This window comes from Lepidochelys olivacea, assembly GCF_965140295.1.
Source record: "Lepidochelys olivacea isolate rLepOli2 genome assembly, chromosome: 6".
NCBI lineage: Eukaryota > Metazoa > Chordata > Testudines > Cheloniidae > Lepidochelys > Lepidochelys olivacea.
In genome coordinates this window covers 28,687,674-28,705,394 of record NC_140416.1, presented here as the reverse complement: position 1 = coordinate 28,705,394, position 17,721 = coordinate 28,687,674, and the positions used below count along the sequence as shown (strand labels likewise).

General features: G+C 40.2%; 1 protein-coding gene across 1 annotated transcript; it reads right to left on the bottom strand.

Moving 5' to 3' along the window:
- Nucleotides 1-699: 699 nt before the first annotated feature.
- PSMA1 (proteasome 20S subunit alpha 1) lies at nt 700-17,214 on the bottom strand. The gene is made up of 10 exons (XM_084631644.1): nt 17,000-17,214; nt 13,925-13,969; nt 9,452-9,553; nt 8,771-8,874; nt 7,599-7,687; nt 6,755-6,825; nt 5,722-5,851; nt 4,883-4,962; nt 2,042-2,146; nt 700-1,035 (listed from the first exon to the last, which is right to left on the bottom strand). Exons 1-10 carry the CDS (start codon nt 17,000-17,002, stop codon nt 979-981), a joined length of 786 nt encoding a protein of 261 aa, XP_084487770.1. The 5' UTR covers nt 17,003-17,214; the 3' UTR covers nt 700-978.
- Between the last annotated feature and the right edge of the window lie 507 nt (nt 17,215-17,721).

The window sequence follows — 17,721 nt, the reverse complement described above, 5'->3', positions numbered from 1 at the left end:
GAATGTTATAATTCTTGACATCTGATTTGTGTCCATTTATTCTTTTACGTAGAGACTGTCCAGTTTGACCAATGTATATGGCAGAGGGGCATTGCTGGCACATGATGGCATATATCACATTGGTGGATGTGCAGGTGAACGAGCCTCTGATAGTGTGGCTGATGTTATTAGGCCCTGTGATGGTGTCCCCTGAATAGATATGTGGGCACAATTGGCAACGGGCTTTGTTGCAAGGATAAGTTCCTGGGTTAGTGGTTCTGTTGTGTGGTATGTGGTTGTTGGTGAGTATTTGCTTCAGGTTGCGGGGCTGTCTGTAGGCAAGGACTGGCCTGTCTCCCAAGATTTGTGAGAGTGTTGGGTCGTCCTTTAGGATAGGTTGTAGATCCTTAATAATGCGTTGGAGGGGTTTTAGTTGGGGGCTGAAGGTGACGGCTAGTGGCGTTCTGTTATTTTCTTTGTTAGGCCTGTCCTGTAGTAGGTAACTTAGTAGTAGAAGAGCACTAAATTCATTTTAAAAAAGTAATGAAGCCCACTGATCAGCTACTATTTTAGTAACTAATATAACACATGGTCAAATATCTATTGGTACCTAGACACCACTCTGGTGTGTGCCTTGAAAATATATATGAAGAGATAATGCAAGGAATTTGACCCATTATTCTTCTGTGTAACAGATTTAAAACAAATCAATACAGCAAGTTTCAAGAAAGAAAAATTTATTCCAGATGTCCTTGCAAGACAATATGCTCTTCATACAAAACAGATTGTATTTTGGTACTTTAAAAAAAAAAAAAAAATTATACCTTTTCTCTGAAAGGAAAGGTATGACAACTTTGATGCCAGTTTAGGGATATTTGAAAATACTCTAGGACTAATTCCCCTAATTACTATAATATGCATTTGGTTCAGGGTAAAATTACTGGAGGAACATTCCTATATTGTTATATATAGGTTAACACATGGGCTTATCCACAAATATTAGTGTTCCATTGGTTCTTCTGCCTTTTCTGCAGGTTCCTCAGCAGGTGGAGCAAGCTTAAGGAGAGGAATACAAAAAATGTATTTATTTTATTTATTTATTTTTTACTATAAAAGGGCAGAAGTCAAACAGGAAAGAGACAGCTTTGCACAGGAATACAATACTCCACCTTCATCAGAGGCATGGCAGAACTGCGTTGGGACTTACACTATCTGTAAGCTACATCTTTGAGTTAAAAGGTCAGGGTAATAGTATTTTACACTTGTATAGAGCTTGACATGTTCAAAGCACTTTACCAACAGGGTAGAAGCAATCTGCTCTATTTTATGCAAGTTACAAGTGATTCTTCAGCTTCTATCAAGCCTCCATTACCTCCCACTGTCCAAATAATGGACTAAGGATTTAAGAAGTTTCATGCAAAAATACATTTTTTGAAACAGAAGTGTTTCAGCCATCAGAGTAGTTGCTGTGCATCTGTCAATTATGCAAATCCAGGTACTCTAACCAAGGGTCATTATAAAACAATCAAAGAACAGGCTTTTACACAAATCCTTTTAACCCTACACTGATTATGCAAAACTCTGCACTAAGAATTCCCATTCACATACCTACAAAAAACATGCAGCCTCAGCTTCTGATCACCTCCCTACTCCTCCATCTAGATACAAGAGAGATTTAATCTAGAGCTAGCAGGATTAATTAAGGTATGAATGGAGGAGAAGAGTTACGTTAGTTTCCTCAAGAGGTAATGAGTAGACGGCTAATACCGAGACTGGGATTAGGAGGGAATTACATAAGGGGATGGGTTTCAGAAGCTGAGATATCCATTTTTGTTGCAGATATATGAGTGGGAGTTCTGACAGCAGTAGCCAGGCACAGACAAGGTGAGAAGATGGAAACAACTTGAGAGAGCTTTCTGCTAATTCAGACTAGTCTGGTTAAATAGACTTCTTGGCCTTCATCTTCAGTCTTATAGCAGAGGATTATAGATACCACCTCAAACAGGAAGCAACTCAAACTATTTTAAAGATAACTAACTAACTAACTAACTAAGTCACATACCTTCCTCTGTGGTCTTTCTTCAAGTCCCTCCAGGAATGGCGCCACATCATCATCATCATAGATAGTAAACTCCATTTCTTTGCCAACAATTCCAATGGAAACATTCTGTTAAGTACAATGTTAAAAGAACTGAGAAACTGTCTCTTGCGAATCTCTAACTTTATGCAGCTTTTACTTGGGAAATTTAATCTTAGAAGGAAGCTGTAGTTGATATGATACATTTGGCATAGTGAATCAAATTAAGGAAAGAAATTCTGTATCAGATTTACTTTATGGCAGGCTTCCTTAGAAAAAAGAAAGTGAGCGAGGCTCACTCTCTACAAGGATGCTGCTATGTTCCAAAACGTATCAGCCAAAAAGGCAGTTTGATTATTTCAGACAACAGGTTCAGCTCCCTTCGTTTTTTGGTTGTGTTTCAGCATTTATAAACAAACATACCATATGATTTTTTAAAAAGACTGGTTTCAGCATGTATTTAGAGTAAATATTTTAAACAAAACTGTCTAAGATGAAAAGCTTTTATTAACCCTGACTCAAAACCCACTAATGTGCATGACTCTTCCTTTTGGAATTCAATGGATTTTGGTTCAACCCCAAAGAATACCTCAGGAAAACATTACTGTATTAAGTTTCCTGACACCAAAAACAAAATGCAAAACTTATCTTAACATAAACTTTAAGATAATCAAAGAGACCTAGGGCCAGATTCTGATGTTAGCAATGCCAGTGTAAATCCAGAGTAATCCCAATGCATTAAACAAACTAGATTTCATTTCAATTAAAATTAATGGAATTTCACGTTATTTATCTGATTACCCAGAGTATCAGTCATCTCCCATAAATCTTTATATATTAAAAGTTGCAGCCTTCTCTCATTGTCTCTTATCCTATGCGTGCACTTGAGTTTCTCAAAGGATATGGGAATGTGATCTAAACATATACTTTAAGAAAATAATAGTAAAAACATATTGGACTATATTATAAGATTGCTAGTAAGGCTAAAATTAGTAACAATTTTAAACTATGCATAGAATTTACTGGACTTCTGCACATCTGATTTAATAAATGATGTCAGTGTGGAACTAAGTATGGTTATTTCACATTTTATTTGGCGTTGCTCTAATATCAGATATTTCCGGTCAGGTGTTAAGTTATAGAAATACTGTGGAATCATATTACCTGCCGAGCCAGAATTATATCATCATTTTTATCAGTACATGGAACTACAAAGCCTCTTACGGAATAGACTAAAATTGTCCTAAGTTCTGCAAAGAGATGGGTCCTTAGAAAGTGGCATGACACTTAAAAGAACGGAAAATTAACATGGCAGAACTGTGTAAAATGAATGATCAAACTGAAGAACTTAATGTGATATGGAAACAGAGTTACAAGGTATGGCTTTTTGGCAGAGGTAATAACAACAGGTGTGGAAATTGGCCGAGAAGTTCAAGACTTTGTAAAATGTTTGTTGTGTGTTCGTGGTTTGTTATTCACATGTGTAGGTTTACTTATTTAATAATCCATAAAGACTTTTCTTTAAGTCCTCCATATGAGGCACAACGATAACCAACACAAATCGTGTCTGCATCCCTGTGCATCCCACCGGTCATATGCATTTTATCAATAGCCTTGTACTGTACCTGAATAATAATATTGCTAGACATGTAAAATATTTAATGAATACTTGGACGTAGGCATGAATGAACAAACACATTTCATTACTACTTTAGAAATTTTAAGATGTAACTCCAGGTATTAAGTATGTGAAACTCAAAAAGTGTTAATAAGAAAAAGCACATCGAACACAAAGAAAGATGACCAACATAACCATCTGGGATTCCACTGAGCTTGGCATGTGAAAGTGTTGGAAGCACAATTTGCTTCATATTATGCTCAAGGAGCTCTGCAGCAGCTCCAGAATGTGCAAGACTAGGCTAGGCCAAACAAATAGTTTTGAATGGGGGCTAGTAGCCAGAAAGGGGATAAAGAAATTACACAGTAGAATTAAAATAGTTTTTTTTTTTAAAGTGACCTTAATATAAGTGTTTAAAAAAAAACTGGTTCAGATGAAAAATTCTCATTGACAGTATTTTATGAGCCCCATAAAAAAGGTAAACATATTTCAGTACAAAATAGTGTAGGAAACTTTTTAAAAAAAAAAGTCACAGGAAATCAAGGTGAGGGAAAGTTTTCTTAAGAAATCTTTTTTGTAAGATACTAAAATTTCCCTTATACTGAAAAAACATATAAAACCTATCTTATAAACCAAAGGACAAGGTCTCAGGGTCAGAAATCATGAGATAAGACTCAGTGCTCCAGCCCCCTTTATACTGTTTCTAGGGGGAACAGTACAGTGTATTTCAAAAACCCACAAACATGAAGGTAAATACTTTATCTCGAAGAAACCAACAGCAGATTCCAGTTAAAAGTAAATGAACATTTAAGCATGAAGCTGAGTTACTCTATGCTGTAACTAATTTTGCTATGTTCAACAAATCTTAAATAATCATCAATAAAGTTAATAAAATAAAGAAGAGCTATTTTACACAGAAATTTATGAGACTTCACTAACACGGGAAACAGTCTTCTATTTAGCCATAACATTATTCTGTTAAAGTCAAACACCAAAAGTTCAGAAAGTTACACTGTAATCGATAAGATTAAGACTCAGAACTGATAGTACACTGATAGTATATGGAATTAGACTCACACTTAAATATATTGTACCTAAATACTAATATTTGACTCCCACACTTAAAAGGAGGATTACAATACACACCCATACTTAACATCAACTGTGTCTCGGTAATTTCTAGTAAGGAGGAAGATCCTGGTGTTTACCTTGGTAGTCAGATCCTGTTCTGCAGGAAGGGTCTCTCTGAGAGCCCGCAGACCATGTTTAACTAGCTCATTCAGGTTACCTACAAACAATACATTGTCATCAGAAAAACAGTTAACTGTACAATATTGTTTCCTGAGACCCTTCCCTCCCCCACCTTCCATTCCTAGCTGGAAAAACAGTCTGGCTAGCTCCGTCCCGAAACTGCTTTACTCATGTTGCTTCTTTGATAGGTAACTGGAAATCCAAGTATGCCCATAAGGAACCAATCCTTCCCTGCATTCAAGACAATTAAATCACAAAAGTAGTATTACACTCTAAGCTAATGGCAAATAAATCCATCTAGGTACTTATATGGTCTCTGGGCCATGATACCTGAGCTGCTTTACTCCCCCACAGCTCTTCAGTTACCTCTGATAATTATTAAAAATAAAATTAATTTGGGATTTAAAATCCACTTCTTATTTACAGATTAAATATTGTGCAGACAAATAACATGCATATCTTGAAATACTATCCTCTCTCTGAATTGGAAGGAACATCACTTTCTCTAAAAACAAAATTCATTCTTCCTGTTTAACTCTCTCTCAGGTTCTCCAGGCAGACACTTTTCCTCCATTTGGCCTGCTAAACAACTGAAATAAGTTAGACGTGAAAACCTGCAGTGTTTTGAATCTCGTTTCTTTCCTCCTGATTTACATTGGTTATTTCTATTCAACTCTTATATCTTCGCCTTCTGCACAGAAGTAAATAAATATTACCAGATAAGATGTGATATAAATAAAACAAGCATATATTTAAAGATCATTAGAAAATATAACAGAAGAGTCTCATCACTCACAGTCAACAAACTCAGCCATGTGTCTCTCCAAATAAGTTCGGGCGGACTGTGAACGAGCACCAATGGACATAGCTCTGCAGTCAAAATAGTTTGCAGAAGGACAAGTTTGGAAGATGTGAGGACCCATATCCTGGCAAAAAAGGTGTGAATTTTATAAACTATTCACAGGAAGGCATGCAGTTTTCTAAAATATTTTTTAGCACTAACTCTGTTACATGATGTTTGTGTCATATATGCATGAAGGTATGTTTTTATACTGTGCTTCACATCGCAGTTATTACATAGTTGCTTCAAGCCTCAATTTTCTAAATTTCCCCTTTTCACTATGTCTTTTAATCAGACGTTTTTATGTAAGTTCAATGGATGGCACTGAAAACCCTGTTTCTCTGTAAAATCCTATAAATTGTACTGATCTTATATTATGAATAGCTCCCATTTTATGACCTATTGAACATATTTCTCAGTGCTTCCCACGTGTACAAATGTACAAACCTGTTCAGGGCTGAACCCTGGCATGCAAGATTCAATCAGGCTGCCCACTACCTTCAACTTGCTTAGTTTGTAAGATCATCAGAACAGTGACTTGTCTGTACTATACAGAACAAACTGGATAACCAATTCGAAACACCTTAAAGGGGCCCTGATTTTCAGAAGTGGTTAACACCCACCCTCTGAAGGTCAAGTCCCCTTTAAGTGTCTCATTTTGGGCCCCAAAATCATTAGCCATTTTCTAAATTCTAAGCCACATGGGTTTAGGTGTGTATATGTATACATATATGCATCAATACCCACTCCAGGGACCTGCAGAAAAATTACCTTCATTTAACATTTATGAGAATTAAGTTTCAGGGTCTAGAAAAAGAGAGGTTCCTCTAGCAAGATGATTATTGATAAGTACTGCTATAGTCAGCCTCCCTCTCAACAAAATGTTAGTTGCTATAAAAGTGAAATATTGTACTGGCTGCATTTTTCTTTTGGATAAATTGAAACGGAAACACACACACACACACACACACACACAGAGTGTACTTACATCATAACCTGCAATGAGCAGTCCTACACCATATGGTCTTCTGCCATATCGCTGTGTTGGTATCTGGGTTTCTTAAACAAGCTAAGGACTCTTCACAAAGAAGAAGTTAATACCTTTTAAATGTTATTCTTAATCCAAGTAAAACTCCATCAGAACTGCTATATGGTTTGTTAGCCATTTCCTGTGGTGAAAAAACTTGTTCCAGAGAAACAGATCTCATCATCTGTCTTGAGCACCAATGGTAAGGTCTTCTTCACCTCTAATCAGACCTATAGCAATTAGTTTCCCCAAACAAAGTGACTGGAATATTCAGGAAAGTAATATGAGTGACTGATTTTATGTTAGTCTGGTCAATTTCATCCCTGTTCCCTTTGATGCACTTGCTTTTATCAGGTACAATGGATGTACGAAATGCTTAGTGTGTTCCAGAGACAGGCAATTAAGGCATGTAAGTAAGGAATGAGGCAGTAACATTAAATATGCTCTTTCCATCAGAAAGTGACATTATCTGGGGCTTTTTAAGTGATCCAGAAAACAAGTATTCAAAAAATTGTTTCCAGTTCTACAGTAGGTCTCCTGCACGGCACTTCATTGCCTTGTCTACTAATTCCATGGATGAGGAAAGGATGTCCTCCCAAAGAACAAACAAGATCCTTGCATCTATTTCCTGTAACTTTCAAGGTAATCTTTGCTTGAAATAAAACAAAATAAATATTTTGGTATAAAAGAGTTCTAAACACATCAACAAAGTGAAAACTGAACTGAATTTTAAGAAAAGCATGGAGTCATTACATGTCAAATACAGTATATATATAAATATATATCTAAAACATAAAAAGGATACTGCTTCCAATTAGAGACACTAGACGGGACACTGGGAGAGGTCTGTCAAACACAAATCTAGAATCCAGACACTCCTGACGCATGAAATTACTATAAGAAGAGAAAATAAAAATACATGGATCACAAACAGAAGGAAGCTCCTCCAACTTGACATTTTCCTCTTTAAGCTTGTGTGTGTGTATTTTTATTACAGTTTCAGCATTGCCTATGAAGACCAAAAATGCCACTATAAAATTACATTTTATGAGCCATCATTGTATAGAAGACCACATGCCTGAAAGAATATTGTACAGATGAAACACTATGAATGAAGGTAGAACAGATGTTTATAGAATATGCAGTGAAGAGGGGTTATTTGGATGAAAATGAAAAATGAATAGGAAATACTCCTTTGGAATGTTATTGCAATGAATATGTAAGTGGCTCTTTGTATACCTTTTCTGTCCCTTTCTACCCAACCAAGGAATCCTTCTTGCTCATTTTATATTTATCTCGTTTGCCAGAACCACACAGCCAGCTGAGAGTTCAAAAGAATACCTCTCTAGAGTTGATCTACATCACTAGCTGAAGGAATTGTTAGTAGCCAATGTGTGATGTACACTTCTGAGACTGCTCAGTCTCAACCAGCTTGGGGAAGCAAGACATTGGACAGTGAATTAAGCCGAGCAATTAAACCCTGGCCCGACTGAAACCCATGGGAATTCTGACATTTACTTTAATAGGACAAGGATTTCACCCCGGTCTCTTGCATATTAGCGCAAGACCAGTAACCACAGGCAAGTTCTCTTAGCTGGCCCCATTAAATGACAGTATGAGAAGTCTGTTTTTTTTTACTTCATTGTTACTAGAATACTGTACACATTAGTCACTAACGGCTCGTCCACATTACCTGCTGGATCGACAGGCAGCGATCGATCCAGCGGGGGTCGATTTATCGCATCTAGTCTAGACGCAATAAAGCAACTGCCTTCCCGTCGACTCCGATACTCCACCAGGGCAAGAGGCGCAGGCGGAATTGACGGAAGGGGCGTCAGCCATCGACTTACCGCAGTGAAGATACCGCGGTAAGTAGATCTAAGTACATTGACTTCAGCTACATTATTCACGTAGCTGAAGCTGCATAACTTAGATCGATCCCCCACCCCCAGTGTAGACCTGGGATAAGAAACTCACCACAACAGTCTTGCATCAGCAGTAAGCCCAGCAATTGAGATGCCAATATGGTTGTCAACATACAGGATTTTTTTCTGATGAGCTGCCAATTCAGACTGTGCTCTCTATACACAAAAAAACCATATTAGTCATACAAATTATTGCAGCACACTTTAAACAATGTGTCAGTCAATAGGGACAATGCTTAAAAAAAATTGTGAGCAACTATCAGTAAGGACTGAACACTTACAGCCCCAAATCTGTAACCTTGCAATAGACATAAGACATAAAGGGCTGATCCCACCCCAATAAGAAATGTACTGAAGAAAAAAAAAGCGGATTGTAAATATTTTATATGTATTTATTTCCTCTTTATTTGGGAGGGTCAGTTGAACCAATATTTGGCTTTATAACTCGACAATTTCATCAATTTCTTCCATTTCTACCACAGGATTAAGACCCATTTTATCACAGATTAATCAAAATATTAGTAGTTCTACACCAGTGCTAAAACATATGAAAATATGTAAATCTTACTTTCTAATGTATAAAAGAAAAAGTTATAAAATTCACCTGCCCCAAACCAGAAATTTACCTCCCCTTATCTGACATTTTAATTGAACAATGATAAAAGCCTTGGATTTACCATGTTTGCGCTTGCAAGAAGAAAAAAGTAATTCCAATGTTTTTTCTTAAATTTACCTTTAGAGCAACCAGAACAGCATGGGTTTTTGACTTCAGCCCCACCGTAGCTGAGCCTTGCTTGACAGCTTCCATAGCATATTCTATTTGATGAATTCGGCCCTACAGAATTAAGTAAATTAACAACTCTAAAATTGATTCTCCATATAAGAAAGGTAGAGACTCTGCAATAACTACACACAAAGGGTGAAATCCTGGCCCTATTAAAGTAAATGAGAATTTTGCCATGGACTTAAGTGGGCCAAGATTTCACTCAAGATTAATTAAGAACAGAGTTTTCAGTCTCAACTGAAATCAGACCTTTAACTGATTTGTGAGTTTGTTGGTTTTACATTTATCACAACAGTGAAAGATCTACCAGAAATATCTAAAACACTCTTATTTTCCACTGAGATAAGAAGGAATTTCAGTAATAGGGGATAAGACATTTCCTGTCACAGAGTACTTTGAAACCATTATGGGCTGTCCCATATACATCTATTTATTGACTAACAACTGCATGGTTGACACAGAAGATCACAAGTCATGTGTCAAAATCCTTTCCAATCTTTGAAATGTATATTCTTGACTCTACTAGAAAGATTGACAGCATGCACCATTAAGGCCTGATTACTCCTTTATGGTACCATAAACAGCAACAGATCCAAAAAATAACATTATGGTGTCACACCACTGCATCTGCTGCACCACTGCCTTAAGTCCACCTACTAATTTTTATTTGTTTATTTTTTTAAAAAACAAGAGTTTGTGGAGAAGTAATTTCAACCTGTGGAGAATAGCTATTTTAATTGTCCTTTTTAAACACATTTTTGTCATAGTATCAAGGTACAACAAAGTATAAACAATATCAGATAAAAAATAAAACTGAGCAGTAGTTAAGGCAGTAATTAGGCACCAGTAACGAATATCTTAAGGAACATTACAGTTTTAAAAATAAAACAGATGTATACCAGGAAATTCAAAGTTAAAGTCACACAGATGAAAAAGTTGGAAAGAACTAACATGCAGAATTCTGGTACCTAGAATGTGAACTCTGCACTTATATCTCACCCCATATAATGTTTGTATATCACTAACAAGTACCATATCTGATTAAGAGCAATTACTTGGCTGTTCATCCTAGAACACTGGTGCCTGGGGGCATATTAAATCCCGCATGCTTCAGCATTTCACATGCAGCTTCAAACCATGTTTGCTGCAGTTTTCATATGGCTTAGTATATGTGGCATAAACATAAGGGCATATCAAGTTTAAGATTTCTTCTGTGGATAGTTAAGTTACAACACAACACCAGGGTTTTATATCAGACAGGCAAGATAGGAATTGGGTAGGCCTTTGGCAAACATAGGAGTATAGCACTCACATACTATGGTGATGGGCAACCTTACAGAAGACACAGTGCAGTAACATAATACCTTTCATTCAAGGATCTCAACACCATAGTTTGAAAATTGTACCAGACGTACCAGTCTGCAGTCAATACTACAGAATAGGGAAGGCCCGAGGGCAAACTTGTAAGATTGTAACTGTGGCAATCTGGCTTCTTGACACTACCAAACACACTGCCTAACTGGTTAGCTGCTTTGAAATGAGATCTGTCACTCATAACAGGGCACATGATCTCACAGTAAAGATCTGTGAAGGCAAATCTAAGCCTCACGATTTTGAAATAAACTTGAAAACCCAATAAAAAGTAAAACAGACAACACTGCATTGCTTTATGCTCAAGTTTTCAAGGTTATTTTCACGAGAGGCTAGAAAACATTATTAGTTGAAATTTTATTTTCCGGAATTTGTATTTGATTAAAATCTTCACTAATAATAATTGCCATGCAGAAACAGTAATTTTTACAGTTTACACTAACATTAATAAACTTTAAAAATAGCTTACATCTCTGATTTTGCTAAAATCTAGAAGTGAGTCAGTTTTCAGATCTCAAAATTTCTGTAATTTGCTACAAGTATCAGAAAAAGATTGGACTCACTAAAAATTACGCAATTAAGAGGTTTGCTTGTTAGTTTTCAGAAGATTCATTCTGCACTCAAACACTAACCTCTAAGTTTTGAAAAGGTACATTATTCATATCAAATGGTTTAATTCCTGCTACATGTAAATCTCTATGCAGCCTTAACTTGGAGCCATTGTGAGGCCTCCATAATTACATATTGTATATTACAGCAGATACCAAGTAAATACATAGAAAATTGACAAGGCACTATAACTACAGAATGTTAGTGCATCACAGAGACATCTTGTCCTTTTGTAATTCAACTCTTCAATTCTTTGCATTTTCCCACTCTCCATTTTATGTTTGTAAATATCTCATTCGATATATTAATCAGGGTGGTTAAAAATCAATGATTTTTTTAATCAGATTTTTTAAATTTAAATCAGATTTTTCTGATAAAATGATTTTGAGGAAAAACCCTATCTAAAGATAGTTTTAATTAAGATACATTATAGCTCAAAAATATCTCATCATGGAATAGGGATTATAAATTCTAATTCTATAGTATGAGACAATATATTTATGTAATGTTTAAGAAAAAAGTTTTGTAAATGAGTTCCAATAGTTCATGGATTAGCGACCCAATCTTATGGGGTTCCAGGGGCTTCTGTATAGGAAGATTAACCTAAATAATCCATCTACCCCATGAGACTCAGTGCTTAGTCTAGAACGTAGGCAGGAAAACTACGGCCAGCGGGCCACATCCGGCCCGTGGGACCTTCCTGCCCTGCTCCTGGCCCAGCCCCTGAGCTCCCAGCCCCTCCCCCACAGCCTGAGCTCACTGCACAGTCAGCGCAATGCTCTGAGTGACAGAGCTGCGAGCTCTTGCTGCACAGTGGCATGGCTGGCTCGGCTGCCTGTCCTAGTGCTCTGGGCAGCGTGGCTGCAGCACCACCAACCACCGGTGCTCCAAGCAGCACGGTAAGGGGGTAGGGAACAGGGGGGATTGGACAGAGGGCAGGGGAGTTCGGGGTGGTGGTCAGGGGGGTGGATAGGGGTCGGGGCGGTAAGAGGGCGGGGAACAGGGGGGTTGAATGGGGCCAGAGATCCCAGGGGGCAGTCAGGAAGAAGGGGGGGGGAGTTGGATGGGGCGGTGAGAGCCAGTCAGGGGCAGGGGTTCCAGGGATGGTCAGGGAGCAGGGGTGGTTGGATGACCCAGGGGTCCTGGGGGGGGCAATCAGGAATGAGAGGAGGGGTTGGATGGGGCGGCGGAGGGCAGTCAGAGGTGGGGGTGGAGTCCGGGGGCAGTCAGGGAACAGGGAGGGGTGGATGGACAGCTGGGGGGAGGGGGGGTCAGGAATGAGAGGAGGGGTCGAAGGGGTGGCGGGGGGCAGTCAGGCGCAGAGGGTCCAGGGGTGGTCAGGGGACAGGGAGGGGTGGAAGGGGCAGGGGTCCCGTCAGGGGGCAAGAAGCAGAAAGTTGGGGGGAGGGGGGTCGGATAGGGGGCCGGGCCATTCCTGACTGTTTGGGGAGGCACAGCCTCCCCTAACCGGCCCTCCATACAATTTCAGAAACCCGATGTGGCCCTCAGGCCAAAAAGTTTGCCCACCCCGGTCAAAAAGATACCATCAAAGATGCTTAGTTTTGCAGTTCTCAAACTGTGGATTTGTGTCTCCAGAGATAACATGCTTGTTAACAGCAGAAATGTTTTAAAATAAATAAATATAGGAGGTGAGAAATAACAGACCTCAACCCTATTGTCCCTCCACAAATTTGTGTACACAGAGTTAGTCCCTTACCTCTCTCTAAAAGTGCAACGTTTAAAAAAGTTCAATGAACAGAATATTGTTGGGGACAGAATAGATCTGGACAAGGAGAAGAAGTCTGGAGATAAATGTGAGAAGGGAGGGACAGGCAGTAGAAACAAAAGTGAAACTGTTTGAGCAACATATTCCAGAATGCACTTTTATGTAGAAATCCAAGATTAAATAGAGTCTTCCTGACTAGTGATTTAAATCAATTTGATTTAAATTTGATTTAAATCAAATCCACCCTGATATTAATTGATGAAGTTGCTTGTGTACACTGATTATATAACTGAATGTTTGTACATTTCACATTACAAAAGCAATCTGAAGTGTTGGATAACGGCCTCTCAGCAATACTCCAACATTAGGGTTTAAAATGAACTAAACATACTCCTGCAGAACATATCTAGTAAACAGTAATATATCTTCTGTACACAAGCAAAATGCTGGTTAATAAAATTATTGTAAAGTCCAATTATAAAAACAAAAATCAAAATTCATCCTCAAAACTGCATATTTAACAGTTCTCTGGTGTGTTAAGACACAACATTATTCATACAGTGCTTTAAAACATCCAAAAGTTGCTTTATGGAGCAGCACCCGCTGCACTATACTCTTTGAGCTACGAGAACAGGACATCCACTGCCTTCATGCCACTACCATAATAGTGAGAAAAGGGAAAATGGAAAGCAAGTAACACGATTATATTCTTTTACCTGAGGGCTCCAGACAGTGACATCATTGTCATACTGGTTGCGAAACTGTGAACAAAACCAATTCATTAGTATGAAAATAATACGAAACTGGGAAAAGAAAGCCTTTGAGCTTTCAATGATATTAATTTTCTTTCCTTAATCCAACATACACAATTTCTCCAGTCTGAAACAAGAGCTTGACCACAATATATTTTTCTGCACATTTACCATCATTATTTAGTAAACACAACATTACTGTATCAGCATAATACTTACTGTGCTCTGAATTACTTTAACACGAAATGACACCGCAAAACATTTTCAGCATAAGATTACATAGTATACATTTGACTTGCATTGTGAACCTAAAACCTAACTACAGTACCTTGGCAACAAGAAATTATGAGACAAATGCTTTTTAAAGATATTTAACCCAAAAGCCATCACCAGCCTGTTTACACACTGATGGGTCTGCATCTGAGCAGCAATCTTGATATAGCTAGTTTGGGGGCAGTGGAAAGCTTCACTGCACTATAATCCCCTGAGAAACATGCAGAAATTCCTATTAATTTCCTGCATGGGTTAACGATAATCCTGTCTGCATTAACTAACACCAATTCTAAATTGTCTACATATTTTTTGGGTGGGAAGCCAGAGTGTTCAAGCATGGGCAGCCAATCAATGATACCAAAGCTCTCTTAGGAGCCATGTTACTGGTGAGGAATGCCGAGCTGCAGCAAAAAGAAAATTGTTTAGTCTTCACTGCTAGTATTCATTACACAGCGGACAACTGTGAACCTGTCACGAATCAGGTCAATTTCATTCTGCTGTTGCTTGAAAAAAACTAGTACCCAGGATAGGCCCTGGAGCTTTTAACTGTGGTGAGGAGAAATATTTACATAGAGCTTGGGGGGAGGGTTGAGTAGAAGGTGTCCCCCTTCACTTCCCACCTATCAGAATGTTGCAGAAGTTGAAGCAGCAGACACAACCTTAGGGCAGCAACAGGAGGCTGGGGTAGGTAAGTGGAGTCCTCACTCACCCTAGCTACAGACAAGTGGCAAGGAACAGGGAGATGTGGGGTAACAGAAAATACTCTTTTCTACACATCTAAAGGAGGAAGGGCTTCACATTTATCTTGACACCAAGGTCTTATCTATATTCCATAAATTTATTGTGCTATGAACTTTGTAGGTCCTCTGTACACTTGTAAAACACAGTCGATCCACTCACAAAGATGTTACAAATGATTTACAATGTGACTTATACATTTTGGATTAGACTTTCTTTTTCCAGGGGGTAAATATTGATTTATATTTCAGCCTGCATTGGTTTAGTGCTAGCATGAAGAGCACTAAAACAGTTGAAACTAGAGCAATTCAGTCCTCCCACTACTGTTCCACATATGGCCTTTCAAAATCCCCCAACTCAATTGTTCTGTTCCAGTTCTGTCCACACCTTATTTTTGGTGAATAGAGATGCTGTAGTCCCAAAAATAGACTATACACTCTGACTGAACTACAGCTATTCCTGTCATCTATGCTATAAGAGACCATAGCATAGGATTCCATTGCTATACAAGATGATTTGTAAAATACAAATGTGTCTTACACAGTGGCAGTTTTCTACTTCATTCTTGATGGGTCAATTAAAAGATACTGACTAATGAATTGTAAGTTTCTAAAGCCAACTGTGATTAAGCTGATTGGCAATGCTAGCTTGCCATGTAAACATTAAAACTTTAGGCCCCTTTCCTGAAATAAGCACCCTACACACAGAATCCTGGGCTTGTGGATAGTCTCAGCAAAATCAAAGGATTACTGTTTAATGCAGGCACATGGACCCATTAACCCAACAGTTCATTGTTCCTAAACTTTAAAGCCCCAGTTCAGCAGGGTACTTAAGCATTTGTAACTTTAAGTAAGTAATGGGGCTACAAACATGCTTAGTTAAGCACATGCTCAGGTACCTTGTTGAATCATTCATGGCTCAAAACTCTGCAATTGTTTCATTTTCTGTGCTCTGATTTTTGTTCTACTGAAAAATAAGTGTTTGTTTCTCCTTACAGGAAGTTAGTTAACTAATGATTTCAAAATGCACTGAAATAAAGAGTTTGTTTGCATTTCAAACAATTATAAGAAAATTATACAACAGCTACAGGTATGTAATTTCCTTATAATGGCTTCTTGTACATAGCTACTACAGGGATTAACCTGAAATGACAGCAAAACGCTACTATTAACATGGCATAAAACATCATAAACACTTGGATTTACATGATAACTCACACCACTAGCACATAACATAATACATGTACATAATGTTAGGCCCAAATATTTGCACTTGTATTTTTTCTGTTTATATATAGTGACTTGTAAAATATTCTCTCTTATTGCACAGTAAAGCATATCTAAAGTATACAGGGTTTGATTTTATGTTATCTGTTATTCCACTTGTCTTTTCGGAATTAGAAATTAAAAGCTATTATAACTAAACTTGGCTCATGGGGAATGGACTCAGATGGGGAAACAGATTCGGCTTGTGTGGGCTGAGAACATGGGAGGGTTATAGGAGACTGGGGCAGACCCGTGTCTGGGTGTGTGTTGGGCGGGGGGGGGTCTGTCTGTCTCTGAATGGAGGAAGGGTTGCTGTGGACAGGAGAAGATCTATGTGAAGCGGGAGGTCAGACTGCAGGGAAGGGGGCTGCTCGGGGAGTCAGTCTCTCGGGGGGATGGTCTCCGAAGGGAGGCGGATGCTCTATGGTGGGGCAGGCCGGTCTCTGAACGGAGGGAGCTCGGCGGGGGGGGGGGAAGAGTGTCGGTTGCTCTGTGAAGGGCGGGGGCGGGTTTCGCTGGGCTCGGGCCGGGCGGAGGAAGCCGCAGGACCCGCTAAGAGCGAAGCCGAGCCAGGTTGTCCTCGCCGGTTGCCGGAGCGGCGCGCGGACATCCCCCTCCGCCTGGCCCGGCCGCACATGGGAAGCGCTGACTCACGGCCCCTCCCACATCCCGCCACCGGGTCGGCCCGGGCTCGGCAGCGGTCCAGGGCTCGACGGGTGCCCGCTCCCTGGCCCCGACCCCGCCCTAGCGACCCCTTCCTCACCATCTTCCTTCCCGCAACTCCGGCGCGAGCTCCTGACCGGCGAGCTGCTCCGCGAGCGATAAGTCTGGGCTGAGAGACTAGAACTTCCGCCCTCTCCCCAGAGAAGAGTAGCCGCTCCCAGATTCATCGATCGAAGGGCGGATGGGGCTCTGCCTCCTGCTCCAGCCGAGGCCCTGCGGAGCCGGAACGCTCAGCGGCTTACGCGGACCGCGCGTGCGCACTGCGTAGCCGGGGGCCAGACCGGGGAGGGGTGAGTGACGTCAGCAAAGCCTGCCTGTGAGGCGCGGGCCGTCTGCAGGGCGGAAGCCCGCTGCTCTCTCCGCTGGGCGGGCAGGTGCTCTGCGCCTGCGCCAGGGCCGACCCGTGACTGGGCCGCGAGCCTGCGCAGACACCGTCACTGCCCCGTGTGTCTGGGAAGCGGCAGTGAGAGGCCGCGTCGCCGGTCTAGCCCTTTTCGTTGCAAAATCACCCGTGACCCCGCTGCCACCCACGCACCCACCCCGCCTGCCTTGCCAGGTCATGTCATGTCAACCAGCCAGGGGCCGTCCGCGTAAAGCGTGGCTGGGCCGCCGCAGCGAGCCGCACTCTCCGGGGCGGGCCCGCTCCCTGAAACTTCCTTTGGCTTCTCACCCAGACGCGGGCAATGGGTGAAAAAATGCCTGGGGCTGCGTACGCGTCACTGAAAATGAGGTGCCGGCTTTGTTCTAAACGGTAGCAGAGGC

What these genes read in the sequence shown, in the direction of transcription:
- PSMA1 (XM_084631644.1), bottom strand. An exon ending in TCACTGTCTGGAGCCCTCAG is followed by an intron (nt 9,554 to 13,924) that starts GTAAAAGAATAT and finishes TTAATTCTGTAG; the next exon opens with GGCCGAATTCATCAAATAGA. An exon ending in CATGGCTGAGTTTGTTGACT is followed by an intron (nt 4,963 to 5,721) that starts GTGAGTGATGAG and finishes TATTGTTTGTAG; the next exon opens with GTAACCTGAATGAGCTAGTT.